Source organism: Aquarana catesbeiana, linkage group LG07 (genome assembly GCF_042186555.1).
Source record: "Aquarana catesbeiana isolate 2022-GZ linkage group LG07, ASM4218655v1, whole genome shotgun sequence".
Taxonomy (NCBI): Eukaryota; Metazoa; Chordata; class Amphibia; order Anura; family Ranidae; genus Aquarana; species Aquarana catesbeiana.
The window spans coordinates 283747711-283760789 of record NC_133330.1 but is presented as its reverse complement, the minus strand read 5'-3'; the positions used below and the strand labels follow the sequence as shown (position 1 = coordinate 283760789).

Here is a 13079-nt window from a genome sequence, read left to right as displayed (position 1 = left end):
CACATTCATTTTACACTTCCCAACAACCAATGAATAAGATCATTGACATCCATAAGCCTTGATAGGGAATGCCAGGTAACAGCTAGGATACATTAACAAGTTATTGCTGCCCCTGTGCCATATGTCACATATGAAGACTAAAGAAAAGGAAGAAAATGCCATCTGGGTTGTAAAAACAGAAATAAAACAAACTATTGGGGTACATACTGTATTACCCCTATTCAGTCACCAACAAAAATAAAAACCTGGAGCCAGTTTTTCACAAGTTTTGCTTGCAGATTATCCTGCTTTCCTGGCCTGCTTGCTCGGATAAGAATCTAGTATGAATTTTGGAGGGGAGATCACAAGATTTTTTTATTTTTTTGCCATGAGGTTCCCCTCCCCCCCAAAAAAAATCCATACCAGACCCAAATAATCCCTGCTGGGTTTTTTATTTTTTGCTAAAAAACTAAAAAAGGATGAAATTTTTCAAATCAAATTTTTTTTCTTTAAATTCCTGTCAGAAAATTTTTTAAATAAGTAACGTTTCTCCTTCACTGATAGCCTGCACTGATGGGCATTGATAAGATGACAATAATAATACGCAGTGATAGGTGGCACTGAAAGGCAGCACTGACTGGCATCCCTGATATGCACAGATTGGCATCACTGCTGGGCACTGCACTGATAATCAGGGCACTGGTCATCAATGCCCCGATTACCTATACAGGTCTACCCTGCAAGGAGATGCCACTGATCAGCTCTCCCCTCCTCACACTCCATCAGTGTGTTTACATGTGATGGGCTGTAAATCGACACAGCAGATCAAATGGTTATAGAGCTGCGTCATCGGCTGTTTACCGAGATCGGGATCGCGTGTCCCTGGGACACGGCATGCCCCCGCGGGTGTGCAAGAGTGGTGAGACTGGGGAGACGTCCTATGACATTATCACAGAAAGAGGGGATCCCACCCGCCGTCATTTTACTATACGGTGGACGGGAGGTGGTTAAAGTCTCCACCTAAAGCACATTGGCACCTGTTTGGGAACGTTTGTACGCCAAGGAGCTTTTGTGGGTGTCATTCTGCATTTAGTGCTTCTCAACTGCAGGATAAGGACAAAAGAGAAACTGATCTACTGAATGAAACTTGCAATGCTGTTCTGAGCTCAGACCTCCTCGCCAGTTGCAGTGAAGGGAACTCTCTTCAGTGTACCATTCGGAGGTGTAAGAGCATTATCTCTTAGCCCTGGGTCTGTGACTAAGACTGGGGGCTTGGTCACAGACCCGGTGGGTGGGACTAAACATGTCAGGAGAAACATGTCAGGGGGACGTGGCTGGAGCGACGCTAGCTGAGGCCACATTCATCTACATACGAATGCACTTGGTTGGTAAACAGTGCACTTTCTTCTCTTTGTTACTGATCTATTGAAGACTTGTTGATCATACCTATGTGTAGCTCATGTGAATGAGGCAGGCGTGGACGCATGAACTAACCAAAATAACAAGGTTTTATTCAGGTTTCATAAAGCCTCCCTTAGGTAAAGGCATAGGTCAACCTCATAGGGGTTAACAAAACCCTAAGTTACTTCGGATCAGCTATAAGCAGTGCACACATTTACTCAGGTGTTCAATAGCTACATGCAGGGAGTTTGCAGGTCATCCCTGTGCGGGTTTCCTCACGGTACTCTGGTTTCCTCCCACACTCCAATGACATACTGGTAGGTTAATTGGCTCCTGTCTAAAGTGGGCCCCAGTATGCACATGTATGAATGTGAATTAGGGACCTTAGATTGTAAGCACCTTGAGGGCAGGGACTGACGTAAATAAACAATTTAGTGCTGCGTGCATGGTTGGTGCTATATAAATAACTAATAAATAGCATCAATAACTACAAGCCCATGATCACCCATTGACTCTAAATGTACCAACATACTCCCAAACATTAGAAAGTATATTGTTTAAATAGGAAATAATCTAAGAAACTGACCGATCAATTGCTCCTATTTATTGGTTTATATTTGACCACAAGAGCAAACCATAATGTGAGAATGCTTCTACCGGCTCATAGTACCAACAATGACAGACAATGGGAAATTAATGCTTGACCCTGGTTATGTGCCTTAACCCAACCAAGGATGTAGCTGTGTGGAACTAAAAGTGATGCAGAACCAATAATGACAGCAGGTTTAAGTTTTTTATTTGGAGGGGGTTGCACTAAATTAGCTACCAAGACTGACTGTCTGGTATGAATACAAAGCCCAATATACTCCACAGAGCGCACACAACACCAACTTAAGCTTCCTGTAGTTCAGTTTGCTTCAGTTGGGTGTGCTTCCAGGCACATTGGAGAAGCTCAGCGGGAACCCCAGCCTTCCCCAAATAAAGGCATGCCCATCATGATATGAGACAAGCTCCATGGAGTCAGACATTCCCCAAGGCACTGTAAACAAACGAAGCAGAAAGCCTAATACTCAAATCTGAATGGACAGCAGCTATAAAAAGCCTAACTTGCTTGAAGGCACAGTAAATACACTTGACATATCAGTTACATTTCATTCAGAGTCCAACGCCCCAAGTTAAGCTAAAGTACAGGCTGCTTCTTCCCCGTTCCTTTCTGCTGTTCACTAAACAAACTTTGATCTGAAAATGCATATTATTTGTAAAAAACTTCCCGTTGCGTAACAACTATTTGTTTCTTACAGATAAAAGTTAACTACTAATTTACCTTTGTCAATTAAATTTCACATTCTTACCAACTGCTTCCCGTCCGCATTACACGTGTATATATGTCCCCGGACAGTTGCAGCAATGATCAAGATATAATGTTTTTAGTGCTGGGGATTCCTTAAAAAGTACAACACTATACACTTTTACAGGTGGCTGAAGGGGCTCCCCCTGCTACTGCCTTTACTGGGCTCTCCCGTAACATCAGGGGGCCCAGTAGCGATATGACCGGTTGGATCCCATGCCCAAGACAGAGTTCACAGAGTAAAATGGAACTTATGTTGGAACTCTGTGACTTCAGAAACTGGAAGCTTTTTACAAGCCATTACCAGTTTGTAAGGCATCTGATCAAACTGATCTTGGTCTGATCAAATTGCTTTGGAGGGCAGAGGAGAGATCTGGGGTCTAATAACAAGACAGCTGTATACACCATCTGCCATTCAGCTAGTGTGTACCCAGCCCTGGTACGAAGACAGATGTTTGAACCATATGTCCCACGAAGTGTCTGCATATCACAGCACACTGGCATTAGTCACCTGTGTTGCTATAACTGAACATGGAACTGACATGAAGGCACAAGGAAGTGCCTGTTCTGTGCTGACAAAACTAGATTAGGTATTTTGCATTTCAATTTTGCACATGAAGTACAAACTGTAGAACTGTACTGATCTCTATAAAGGGTGTCTACCAATTCCCATAATCTAACAATGGAGTATATAATGTAGATATATCCCAGTATTAAAGCAAATATCAAGGAGGTACACTACATAGAATAATAAAAATAAAAAAAAAAGTTTAGAATATACACATTACTAAGAAAGATCAGAAGATCTGTAGTGCTGCTAGAAAATACAACCATTCTAGTATTTCTAATCCTATCACATTAACAAATAGCCAAATGTCTTGATACAAAAGGCTCCTATTAAGCACTTTGGAAACCATAAGTGATATTCAAGCTAGAGCAAAAAGTATCCTATTGTGTAGCTGAACAATGCTAATATCTGATATTACATGGCTGTGTGCACTTAGAAATTGGAATTAATGCTAGTCTAAGTAGTAATCTGTGCTGAGGGTATTAAGAAGACACCAATGTTCCCATACATAGTTTTTGCAAAAGGGAGGGATCAATTTAAAATTCTAATAAAGCAACAGTAATATACTTACTTAACAAAGTGTGAGCATGTGGATAGCATAGAACATTTTCCCCTTAAATATCTGTTTCTGAAATTTGGTCATGTGTTCATGCACTGGTTTTTACACATTTTTAAGGTTAACATTTGGAAGAACTAAAACCCAGATTTAAGACACAAAAGAATGCCCTACTCTCATCCTTATGATGGACAACATAATTAACCTCTTTGTTGCCAAGACCTAAAATGTATTTGAGGTGGAGATAAAATCCTGAATTTTATTTTTACCTACAGCAAAGTTTATAAAAAAGCTTACCTGTAGGTAAAATGATTATCTCCTAAACTCAGAACCCCCAAACATTATATATAGTCTATTAAAAAAAAAAAAAATATATATATAATTTTTTTTTTTTTTTTAATAGACTCTGTGGAATAAAATGGCAGTCATTGCAACTTTTTTTTTTTTCACACGGTACTTGCGCAGCAATTTTTCAAACACAATTTTTTGGAAAAAAAAAAAAAAACACTTTCATGAATAAAAAAAAAAAATAAAAAAAAAAAACCCAGTAAAGTTAGCCCAATTTTTTTTGTATAATGTGACAGATGATGATACGCCGAGTAAATAGATTTCTCACATGTCACCCTTTTAAATTGCGCACATTTGTGGAATGGTGCCAAACTTCAGTACTTAAAAATCTCCATAGGCGATGCTTTAACATTTTTTACAGGGTACACGTTTAGAGTTAGAGGAGGTCTAGTGCTAGAATTATTGCTCTCATTCTAACGTTCGTGGTGATACCTCCCTCACTCTAGGCAGGAAAGGCTGAGATAAAAAAAAATAAACATTCACGATCCCAGCCTTTCCTGATGAGTCCCTGGCTTTGTTTACTTCCACCGGCCCGGACGTGACGTCATAAAGTTGCGCCGGGCCTCAGAGAGTCATAGAGATAGCCGGGGACCATCTGTCCCTCGGAAACCTCTACGGCTATCTTCCACTGGCGGTGTATTCTTTCTTTGGGTCGCCGATGGCGACCCAGGAGAAGCACCGGAGGGTGGTGGGATGGTGTCCCCTTCCGCTGCCTGTAAGAACGGCCGCTATGATTGTTCTATGGTGAAGGGAATCACCGGCAGAAAAGATTGATATCTGAATGATGCCTGTAGCTGCAGGCATCATTCAGATATCACCACTGAAAGCCCAGGACGCCATATGAGGGCCAGTAGTCGGCAAGTGGTTAATGTTGCTGTAGGCCTCTTGGCAGCCTCCCTGACCAGTTTTCTTCTCGTCTTTTCAATTTTGAAGGGACGTCCAGTTCTTGGTAATATCACTGTTGTGCCATATTTTCTCAACTTGAGGTCTTCATCGTGTTCCATGGTATATCTAGTGCCTTGGAAATTCTTTTTACTCTTCTCCTGACTGATACCTTTTAACAATGAGACCCCTCTGATGCTTTGGAAGTTCTCTGCGGACCATGGCTTTTGCTGTAGGATACGACCAAGAAAATGTCAGGAAAGACCTACAAGATCAGCTGAACTATATTTGTGGATAATCAGAGGCACTTTAAATGAAGGCAGGTGTGTACTGACTCCTATTTAACATGAGTCTGAATTTGATTGCTTAATTCTGAACACAGATACATCCCCAGTTATAAGAGGTTGCACTACCACCCCACCCCCCCTTAAAAGATTTCACTTTGTTTTTTTTAATTGAGTTGTACAGTTTATAGGTCACATTAAAAAGGTGGAAAAAGATCTGAAATTATTTATCTTTGTCTTATTTTATTACATCACAGAAACCTGACATTTTAACAGGGGTGTGTAGACTTTTTATATCCACTTTATATATGCTGTAATTTTAGTAATACACTTATCTTCAACAACAGTCTTCGATTCAGGTATCGCCGGCTGTTGCTGTCCCAGGCAAAGTGCATTTGGTATCACTCCACTTTTGACAGGAGTTGGCGCTATACAGGAAGCATCAGCTTATGCGGCTCTGCAGCCGCTTGCTTTCTCTACTGCTGGCTCCATTCACAACACTGATGCCCTGGGATAGAGGGTCAGCAACCTGCAATCTGGGTTTGCCAACCAACCATCCTAGAGGAGGTCGTGGGCTATATCAGAGGGTTCCGCGGGCCACTGGTTTAGGACAAGTCTGATTATTGGAGGAGAACATGCTTCAGCATAGTTAAAAAACTGATCACAGTGTGTTCCTTTGCTTAGTGTGGTCAGTTTTAATAGGAAAGCAGAGGGACTTGCAGTAACACCAGGGATTTCACACATAGGAAGCAATACAATGAGAATAGGATACTTTCTCATACGAGTACATGGTACAGCAGCCACATATAAGGAATAGGACATGTTGCGTTTACATATTTAATCTGAAATATTTCAGAATATTTAAACTTTATAATACTGACCATAAGAAACTTTATACCTTCCTTTTAAGGCTTGCCGTTCATTGCTAGAATGGAAGGACTCAAGCTAAAACAAAAAACACTCATTTCGAGTCGTAAGGGGTCATGTTGTACAAGTCTGTCTCTGTGAGGGCTCAGGAACAGGCTGCGTGTGGCTGGGGAGCACATGGAAATGATGGTGTCGAGTACAGTGTGTCCTGCCCTTACTTAGTAACCTTCTTCCCTGACAGGCCCTGCTGATGGCTGGAGGTTATAGATGACATTCAACCAGCACTGGATAATGGGCATACACTGAATGCTGGGGGAGGGGACGCACGCGCCCTTTCTGTTTTAATTGTATTGTCAGAAGCTTTTGACATAACAGGCGATAAAAATGTCAATGAAAGAGAGCAAGGTTCACTGCAGAGAAGAGAAGGGGGGGGGGGGGCCTACAACTAAAAAGAAAGCTGCCTCAATATAGATAATAACTGCCGATACATTCCTGGTTGCCAAGCTGATGTTAATCTCCTCCTTTTCACTGAGGGAAGCAGTCGATTCCTACAGCGACTTGTTCTCTAAATGCTACACATTTTATATTACCACGCAAATAGCTTTCACCAAATCATCAGGGTTGTCACCAATCCACATAGTCCCTGCCAAAATCTACACACACAACCAAGGAGGCTAGCCTAGTATACCATTTACCCCACAGTGCAGGGAGGCACCATAAGGATAGCTGGCACCCAGACCAGTCAATGTCTATTCATTTTGTTCATCTCAATGGAATGGCTTACATGCTTTAATACATTTATTTCGGGCTACAAACACCTGCTTCAGTTTGCAAGCAGTGACTATAGCACACCTGACATAGTGGGTGAACTTAAAAGACTTTGGCTAAAAAAGCAATAAGTTAAAGGAAAGGTTCACTTTTTAAAAATAAATAAATTCACTTTTTTTTTTTGCAGGTAAAAAAAAAATGTGCATTTAAATTTTGAGCCTGTAAATCATTGCACCAGCTATCGGCAGATTGCTGGTGCCATACAGATCTGTCAGTACATCTGCGTACCCATACATCCCGTACGGGCAAGCAGATACCCTGGCATGAAGAATCAATTACCGTATTTATCGGCGTATAACACGCACTTTTTTCCCCTTAAAATCAGGGGGAAATCGTGGGTGCGTGTTATACGCCGATCCCCGCTATTTTGTGATCTATCGGAGCGATCGCCGCCGACATTCACATAGCGTGTATTGGAGGCAGACAGAACGTTGCCCGTGTTTGGAGGCAGACAGAACGTTGCCCGTGTTTGGAGGCAGACAGAACGTTGCCCGTGTTTGGAGGCAGACAGAACGTTGCCCGTGTTTGGAGGCAGACAGAACGTTGCCAGTTGTGGCTGCAATCTCTTGGTCTACCTGACCTTGGCTTGGTATCAAAAGAGAACCCGATTTTCCACTTCTTAATAAGTGATTAAACAGTACTGACTGGCATATTCAAGGATTTGGATATCTTTTCATATTCTTTTCCATCTTTGTAAAGTTTTGTTGCCTTGTTACGCAGGTCTTTAGACTGTTCTTTTTTACCTCATGGCTCAGTGTCTAGCCTGCTTAGTGCGTCCATGTGAGAGCAAACAAACTCATTGACTATTTATACACAGACACCAATTGTGATTTAAAAAGCCACAAATGTGGGTGTTGGAATTCAACATGAGTATCGTATTTGTACATATATTGCATTAAGATACCTAAGAGACGAAAACTCACATGGTTTTTGAAAGGCTAAAAAGTGTCACACTTCCGGGATTACAGGATGTGGCCTGTTTAGCTCCCATTGCGCATGACAATGCTGGCTCCGATCTGTCTATGGGAATTTCCTGATTGACTACTATCAACCCAGGCTTCAAAGGCAGATAAACTGACAGGGATGATGGATGAGGTTAGATACAGGAGATCAAGGGCCCAGGTGTGTGTGAAACCTGACATCTGTCGGACGATGGCAATGCATGGACCAACACTGCCCCCCAGAGGACAAAACGGTCCATATGATGGGCTGTTGAGGGAACGCCCCAGAGACACTGTGATTCGTCCAAAGGCAAAGTTGGGCAGGCAAAAAGGGGGGGGGTCTGGATGAGGTATGTTTGTTAAAAGTAATGTTTGCTAAAGAAACAAACAGTCTCTTTAAGACCAGAGGACCAGCCGAGGAGGATGTGCTAAGTATCACTCTTGTATTGTGTTACGAGTGTAGGCCTTGTAATATTGCAATTTCTGGTAGTATCTTTATGTTAGTTTTCCTAATTATGCTGTTTTAATACATTCCTATTTTTATTGGGAAATAAATGTAACTTGTTTTACTAGCAGCACCGTGTGTTTGGTTTCATAGCTAACCTGGTATTATTGTGATATTAACAATAGCATGTGCTCAGAGTTTACTAGACCAACTAATGGTAGGGACTAGACAAATTAATACACAGATATAATATTAATAATTATATCGATTCTTACAGTGGGAAATTAACCTTTAATTGTCATTTTAACCTGTGTGTGCCACCTTCTGTGTCTGTACCAAGGCCAAACATTCCAGGGTATGTAAACTTTTGATTAGGGTCATTTGGGTAGCTTCTGTTGTCATTATGATTTAAAAAGAGTAAACACAGTTGATTGATAATAAATGGCTTCAGCCAAACACTAACCATGAGCGAAAAATGTTTGCATTATTCATATTCTCTGAAAAATGGGCAAGAAATCATAAATTCTGCCAGGGTATGTAAACGTATGAGTACAAATGTATATGCTGTTTCCCTATAGCATTCTGGTGAGTGCATAGTGGTGGAGGAAGAGCACTGGAGTCACTTTGTGTATTCTTATTGTTACAGCGGGAATATTATTTTCAGCTGATTTTTTTTCCTTCAATTGTCACTGGAAATTCTTTCACTTTATCAAATTTTACTATGGACACCATTTCATTTTGTGCATGATTGATCATTTTTGTTATATATTAGGTTGGTCACCTATAGTGCCAGTAGCTCCGCCTCCTAAACGCTCTCTGATTCCATTCCACTATCATGCATGATTCCATTCCACTATCTTTTTTTTTTTTAGATACACTGGGCAGATGCCTTTAAATGAGCAAATTAGAACAGGCATGTCAAGAAAAGACCCAAAGGCAGTCGCACCTTCATACACTGGCCACATTCTGCCAGATATAAAAGGCAACTTAACATTTTTATAAAAAAAAGTTTTATTTAAGCTGGCCATACATGGGTCCGTTTTTTCATTCAGCCATCGGGTTGAATGAAAAAAGCTGACCTGATTTCCCCATCCACACATTCGAGGTGGATGGGGGAATCCTCCCCGCTGCGCTATTGTATTCTGACAGTGGGGAGACTCCCCCGCTATCAGAATACACTGATAAGCACTGCAGCCTATTGCCTGCAGCGCTGATCGAGCAGCTTTTATCCGATAGGGTGGTTGAACAGGAGACCATTCGTAGATTGACTTCTGATCAACGGCAGAGGTCACACACATGGATCAAAATTTGCCCAGTCCCCGCTGAACTGGCTGTATGTCGATCCACGTATATAGACAGCTTTACTCAAATTTAGAGACAGACTGCACCTTCCTAGCTGAAATCCACTGCACAACTCTCTCTTTAGCTCAAATTTACTGCTCACTGCTTGACACGCTTTAGCTTAGTTTAAGAACAGTAACCTTTTTGTGTCTGACAATTATGAACACAACATAAAATGAGTTAGGAAAAGCATATAAGGTTATGACTTACCTGCACAGCCAAATGCCAGGTGATAGCGAGAAGAAGGACTAAATTTGACACAGCATACATTGGCTTTGGCTTCAATACTAGCAACAGAATTATCCAAGTTGGTGGACCACAGCTTTACTGTATTAGGAGAGAAGAGGAAAAAAAATGAAATTTAAAGATTTCCGATCCTAAACTGGTAAAAAAAAAAAAACCGTCAAAAAGGGAAAGGAAAGCCAGAAGAAAGCGTCAAGATTTGTGTTAATTTCAGGAAATCCAGTACATTATGCAATACAGAGTACATAAACGAGCTAACAATAATCATCACGAATGAACGTTTGCAACAAATGTTGCTCTTTAAAACTTTTGATCAGTGTCCATTAACTCTTTTTCAGTCAAGACACCCTTTAAAATTATTCACAATCACGAGGCACCCCATTCTAAAATGCAAAAAACTAAAATAGAGATTAGAGGGGATTTATTCTTTCAAAGCAAAATACACTTTTGCACACTGCTACTGACTAATATGTCAAGGTTTCTCCTCTCCCCGTTTCTCTCCTTCACTCAGCTAAATCCCAGTGCTAAAAGAGAGGGGCAGGGGAGGGTCAAACAAGCACGCTGTGCAAGCGCCTGACATCCTCCTCATCAATGACTTAATTAGTTGTTAGGGTGCCGGTGGCTAGAAGGCTTTAATGGTGCACAATGAAAACCTGGCTTGATCCACAATTATTTATAAATTTTTAGGCATTTTGTCAAGGTATTCCTGAATAAACCTGAAGGCACCCCAGTGTGTCTGGGCACCCGGGTTAAAATAGGATGCTTTAGATAGAATGCAATTTTTTGTAACTGGTCTAATTACTAGTTTTTATATGTAATGTATCCATCTGTTAAAAAAAAAAAAAAAAAAGCACCAAAACTGACATTTATCTAAGGACTGAACTTTGCCTTCTTTGATCACTTGCTGCAGCCATAATCCCGGTAGTATTTTTTTTTAAAGCTGGTGTGAACCAATTTACAGTGCACGGAAGGACTCTCCCCAACCCGCTGCCACCCACAGTGGTTCCCAGGTCTTGTTTTTCCAGCACGTCCAACAGATGCTCGATTGGATTTAGATCTGGAGAATTTGGAGGCCAAGTCAACACCTCAAGCACATTGTGGTGTTCCTGAAGCCATTTGAGAACCATTTTTGCAGTGTGTTCTTCATATATGACCCATGTACCACTAAGAGTATTATCTGACAGGACCAAGAGGTACAGCCTATGGTAAAATAAACCTATAATAACCATTAAAACATGCTGCTAATTTGCATAAATTCCTCTTCAGCGACTATGCCTCTAATATTTCTATTATAAGAATATAGGGGCATTGGCAATTAATTGTACAGACTTTTTGGGGTATCCTAAGACACACAAGGTGGCACAACACATACAGGGGGAGATTTACCTAAACTGGTGGACACAGAATCTGGTGCAACTGTGCATGGCAACCAATCAGCTTCTAGGTAGCAGCCCCTGTTCGCATGGGCAGAATTGCAGATTTCAATCAATTGCAAAACGTGGGACGCGTTTGAGATTAAATTACTTCTTAACGGCACCCCAATTGTGCGTTGCGATTTTGTGGTGAATTGTATTACAATCACAACATGCGATCTTTGTCACTTAAAAAGGAGCAGAAGCTTTTGTGCGACAGCGCCGAGCTTTGTGATTAGCGGCGCGATTGGGGTGACATTAGAAGTAATGGCATTGCAAACGCGTCCTGTGTTTTGCAGAGATTTGGTGTGCTTCAGGTGTGAAGGGAGCATTAAAGCTGAGAAACCCTACTCTAGAGAACAAAGCAGTGTATCAGTACACTAACACTTGGAGTTGGGTTTAGTAACTATGAGTGGAAGCATGAAAACCTGAGTCCTACAGGAACTACAAACTTGAGTTGCGGATTGGATAAACATGGTAGTTTAACTGTTAAAAAAAAAAAAAAAAAATATGCCTGACATTTACTGATCACTTATCAGCGAATCCTGGTAACAGTGTTCCCTAATGAAGTCTGTGTCAGGGAAATCCACTTCCCCGCTATACCACAATAGAATAGCGCTGTCATACTCCTAGGTTTGCTGCTGGCAGCTGATCTCCAACTTCCTATTACAAGCCATGAGTAAATACGCAGTGTTTGAAATTATGATAATTTAATTCATATAACGACAGAATACAGAGATCCATAACGAACCACAGATGTCAAACTACTTTCACCAGTCAATACTGTTTAATGTCAGGAATGTGATTAACATTCCGACGGCATCCACACACCTTTACCTCTCAGAAGTAATAGACACAAGAGCCGAGCTCCTTTACTGAGGCAATAGATAACACTAGACAGTAAGGTAATAGAAACGTTACGGAGGGATACCTCCCATCTCTCCAGATTTACTTAACTAAACAATGAGCAAGTCAGCCGTGTGGCAGGGCACAGCTACCCGAAGAAATATGCAATAAGTGATAAGACAAAACGTTTTTACATTAAAGTAGAGCCATCATTTGAACCAGAAAGATTATTAATACTAAAGCCAAATTACAATTTATAGCTGTAAATTCTCACTGTATTTTAGTAATACATGAAACACTTGCAAACCTATTACACTAAATTGCATATGACTGGCCAGGACCAATCAGAAGTAAGGTGATTGTTGGGAGACTGCTTACCAACATAGCTTTTTCTTCAGAAGCCAATAAAGCATGCTTTGTGCTAGTGTAAGAGCTGTCTGCATACTCATGAAAATAATTTAATATACATATAGGTCAAAGTGATTGTAAAGGTTTATTTTCTTTTAACCACTTGAGGTCCGGGCCATAGCCGAATGACGGCCACAGCGTGGACCTCAATTTCCGGGAGGCAGTCATGGGACGTCCTCCCCTGTGCACGCGCACCACGTGCACCCTGCAGGGAGTCACGGAGACTCGGATTATCACAGATTCGAGTAAGGGGCCGGTCCTGACCCATTACCATGTGATCAGCTGTCAACCAATGACAGCTGACCACATGATGTAAACGAAAGCTTGGTAATCGTTTTTTTTTTTCTCCTCACGCTGTCAGCCGATCACCGGCTTATGTTGA

The 13079-nt window shown here is 41.2% G+C and overlaps 1 protein-coding gene across 4 annotated transcripts in view; it reads right to left on the bottom strand.

Moving 5' to 3' along the window:
• Positions 1-13079, bottom strand: part of COP1 (COP1 E3 ubiquitin ligase) — a 333947-nt gene that overhangs the window by 99043 nt on the left and 221825 nt on the right. For all 4 annotated transcript variants that reach the window (XM_073593409.1, XM_073593408.1, XM_073593411.1 and 1 more), the window contains one exon: positions 9999-10115. In XM_073593409.1, the coding sequence (XP_073449510.1) occupies positions 9999-10115 (117 nt within the window). The remainder of the gene's footprint in view (positions 1-9998; positions 10116-13079) is intronic.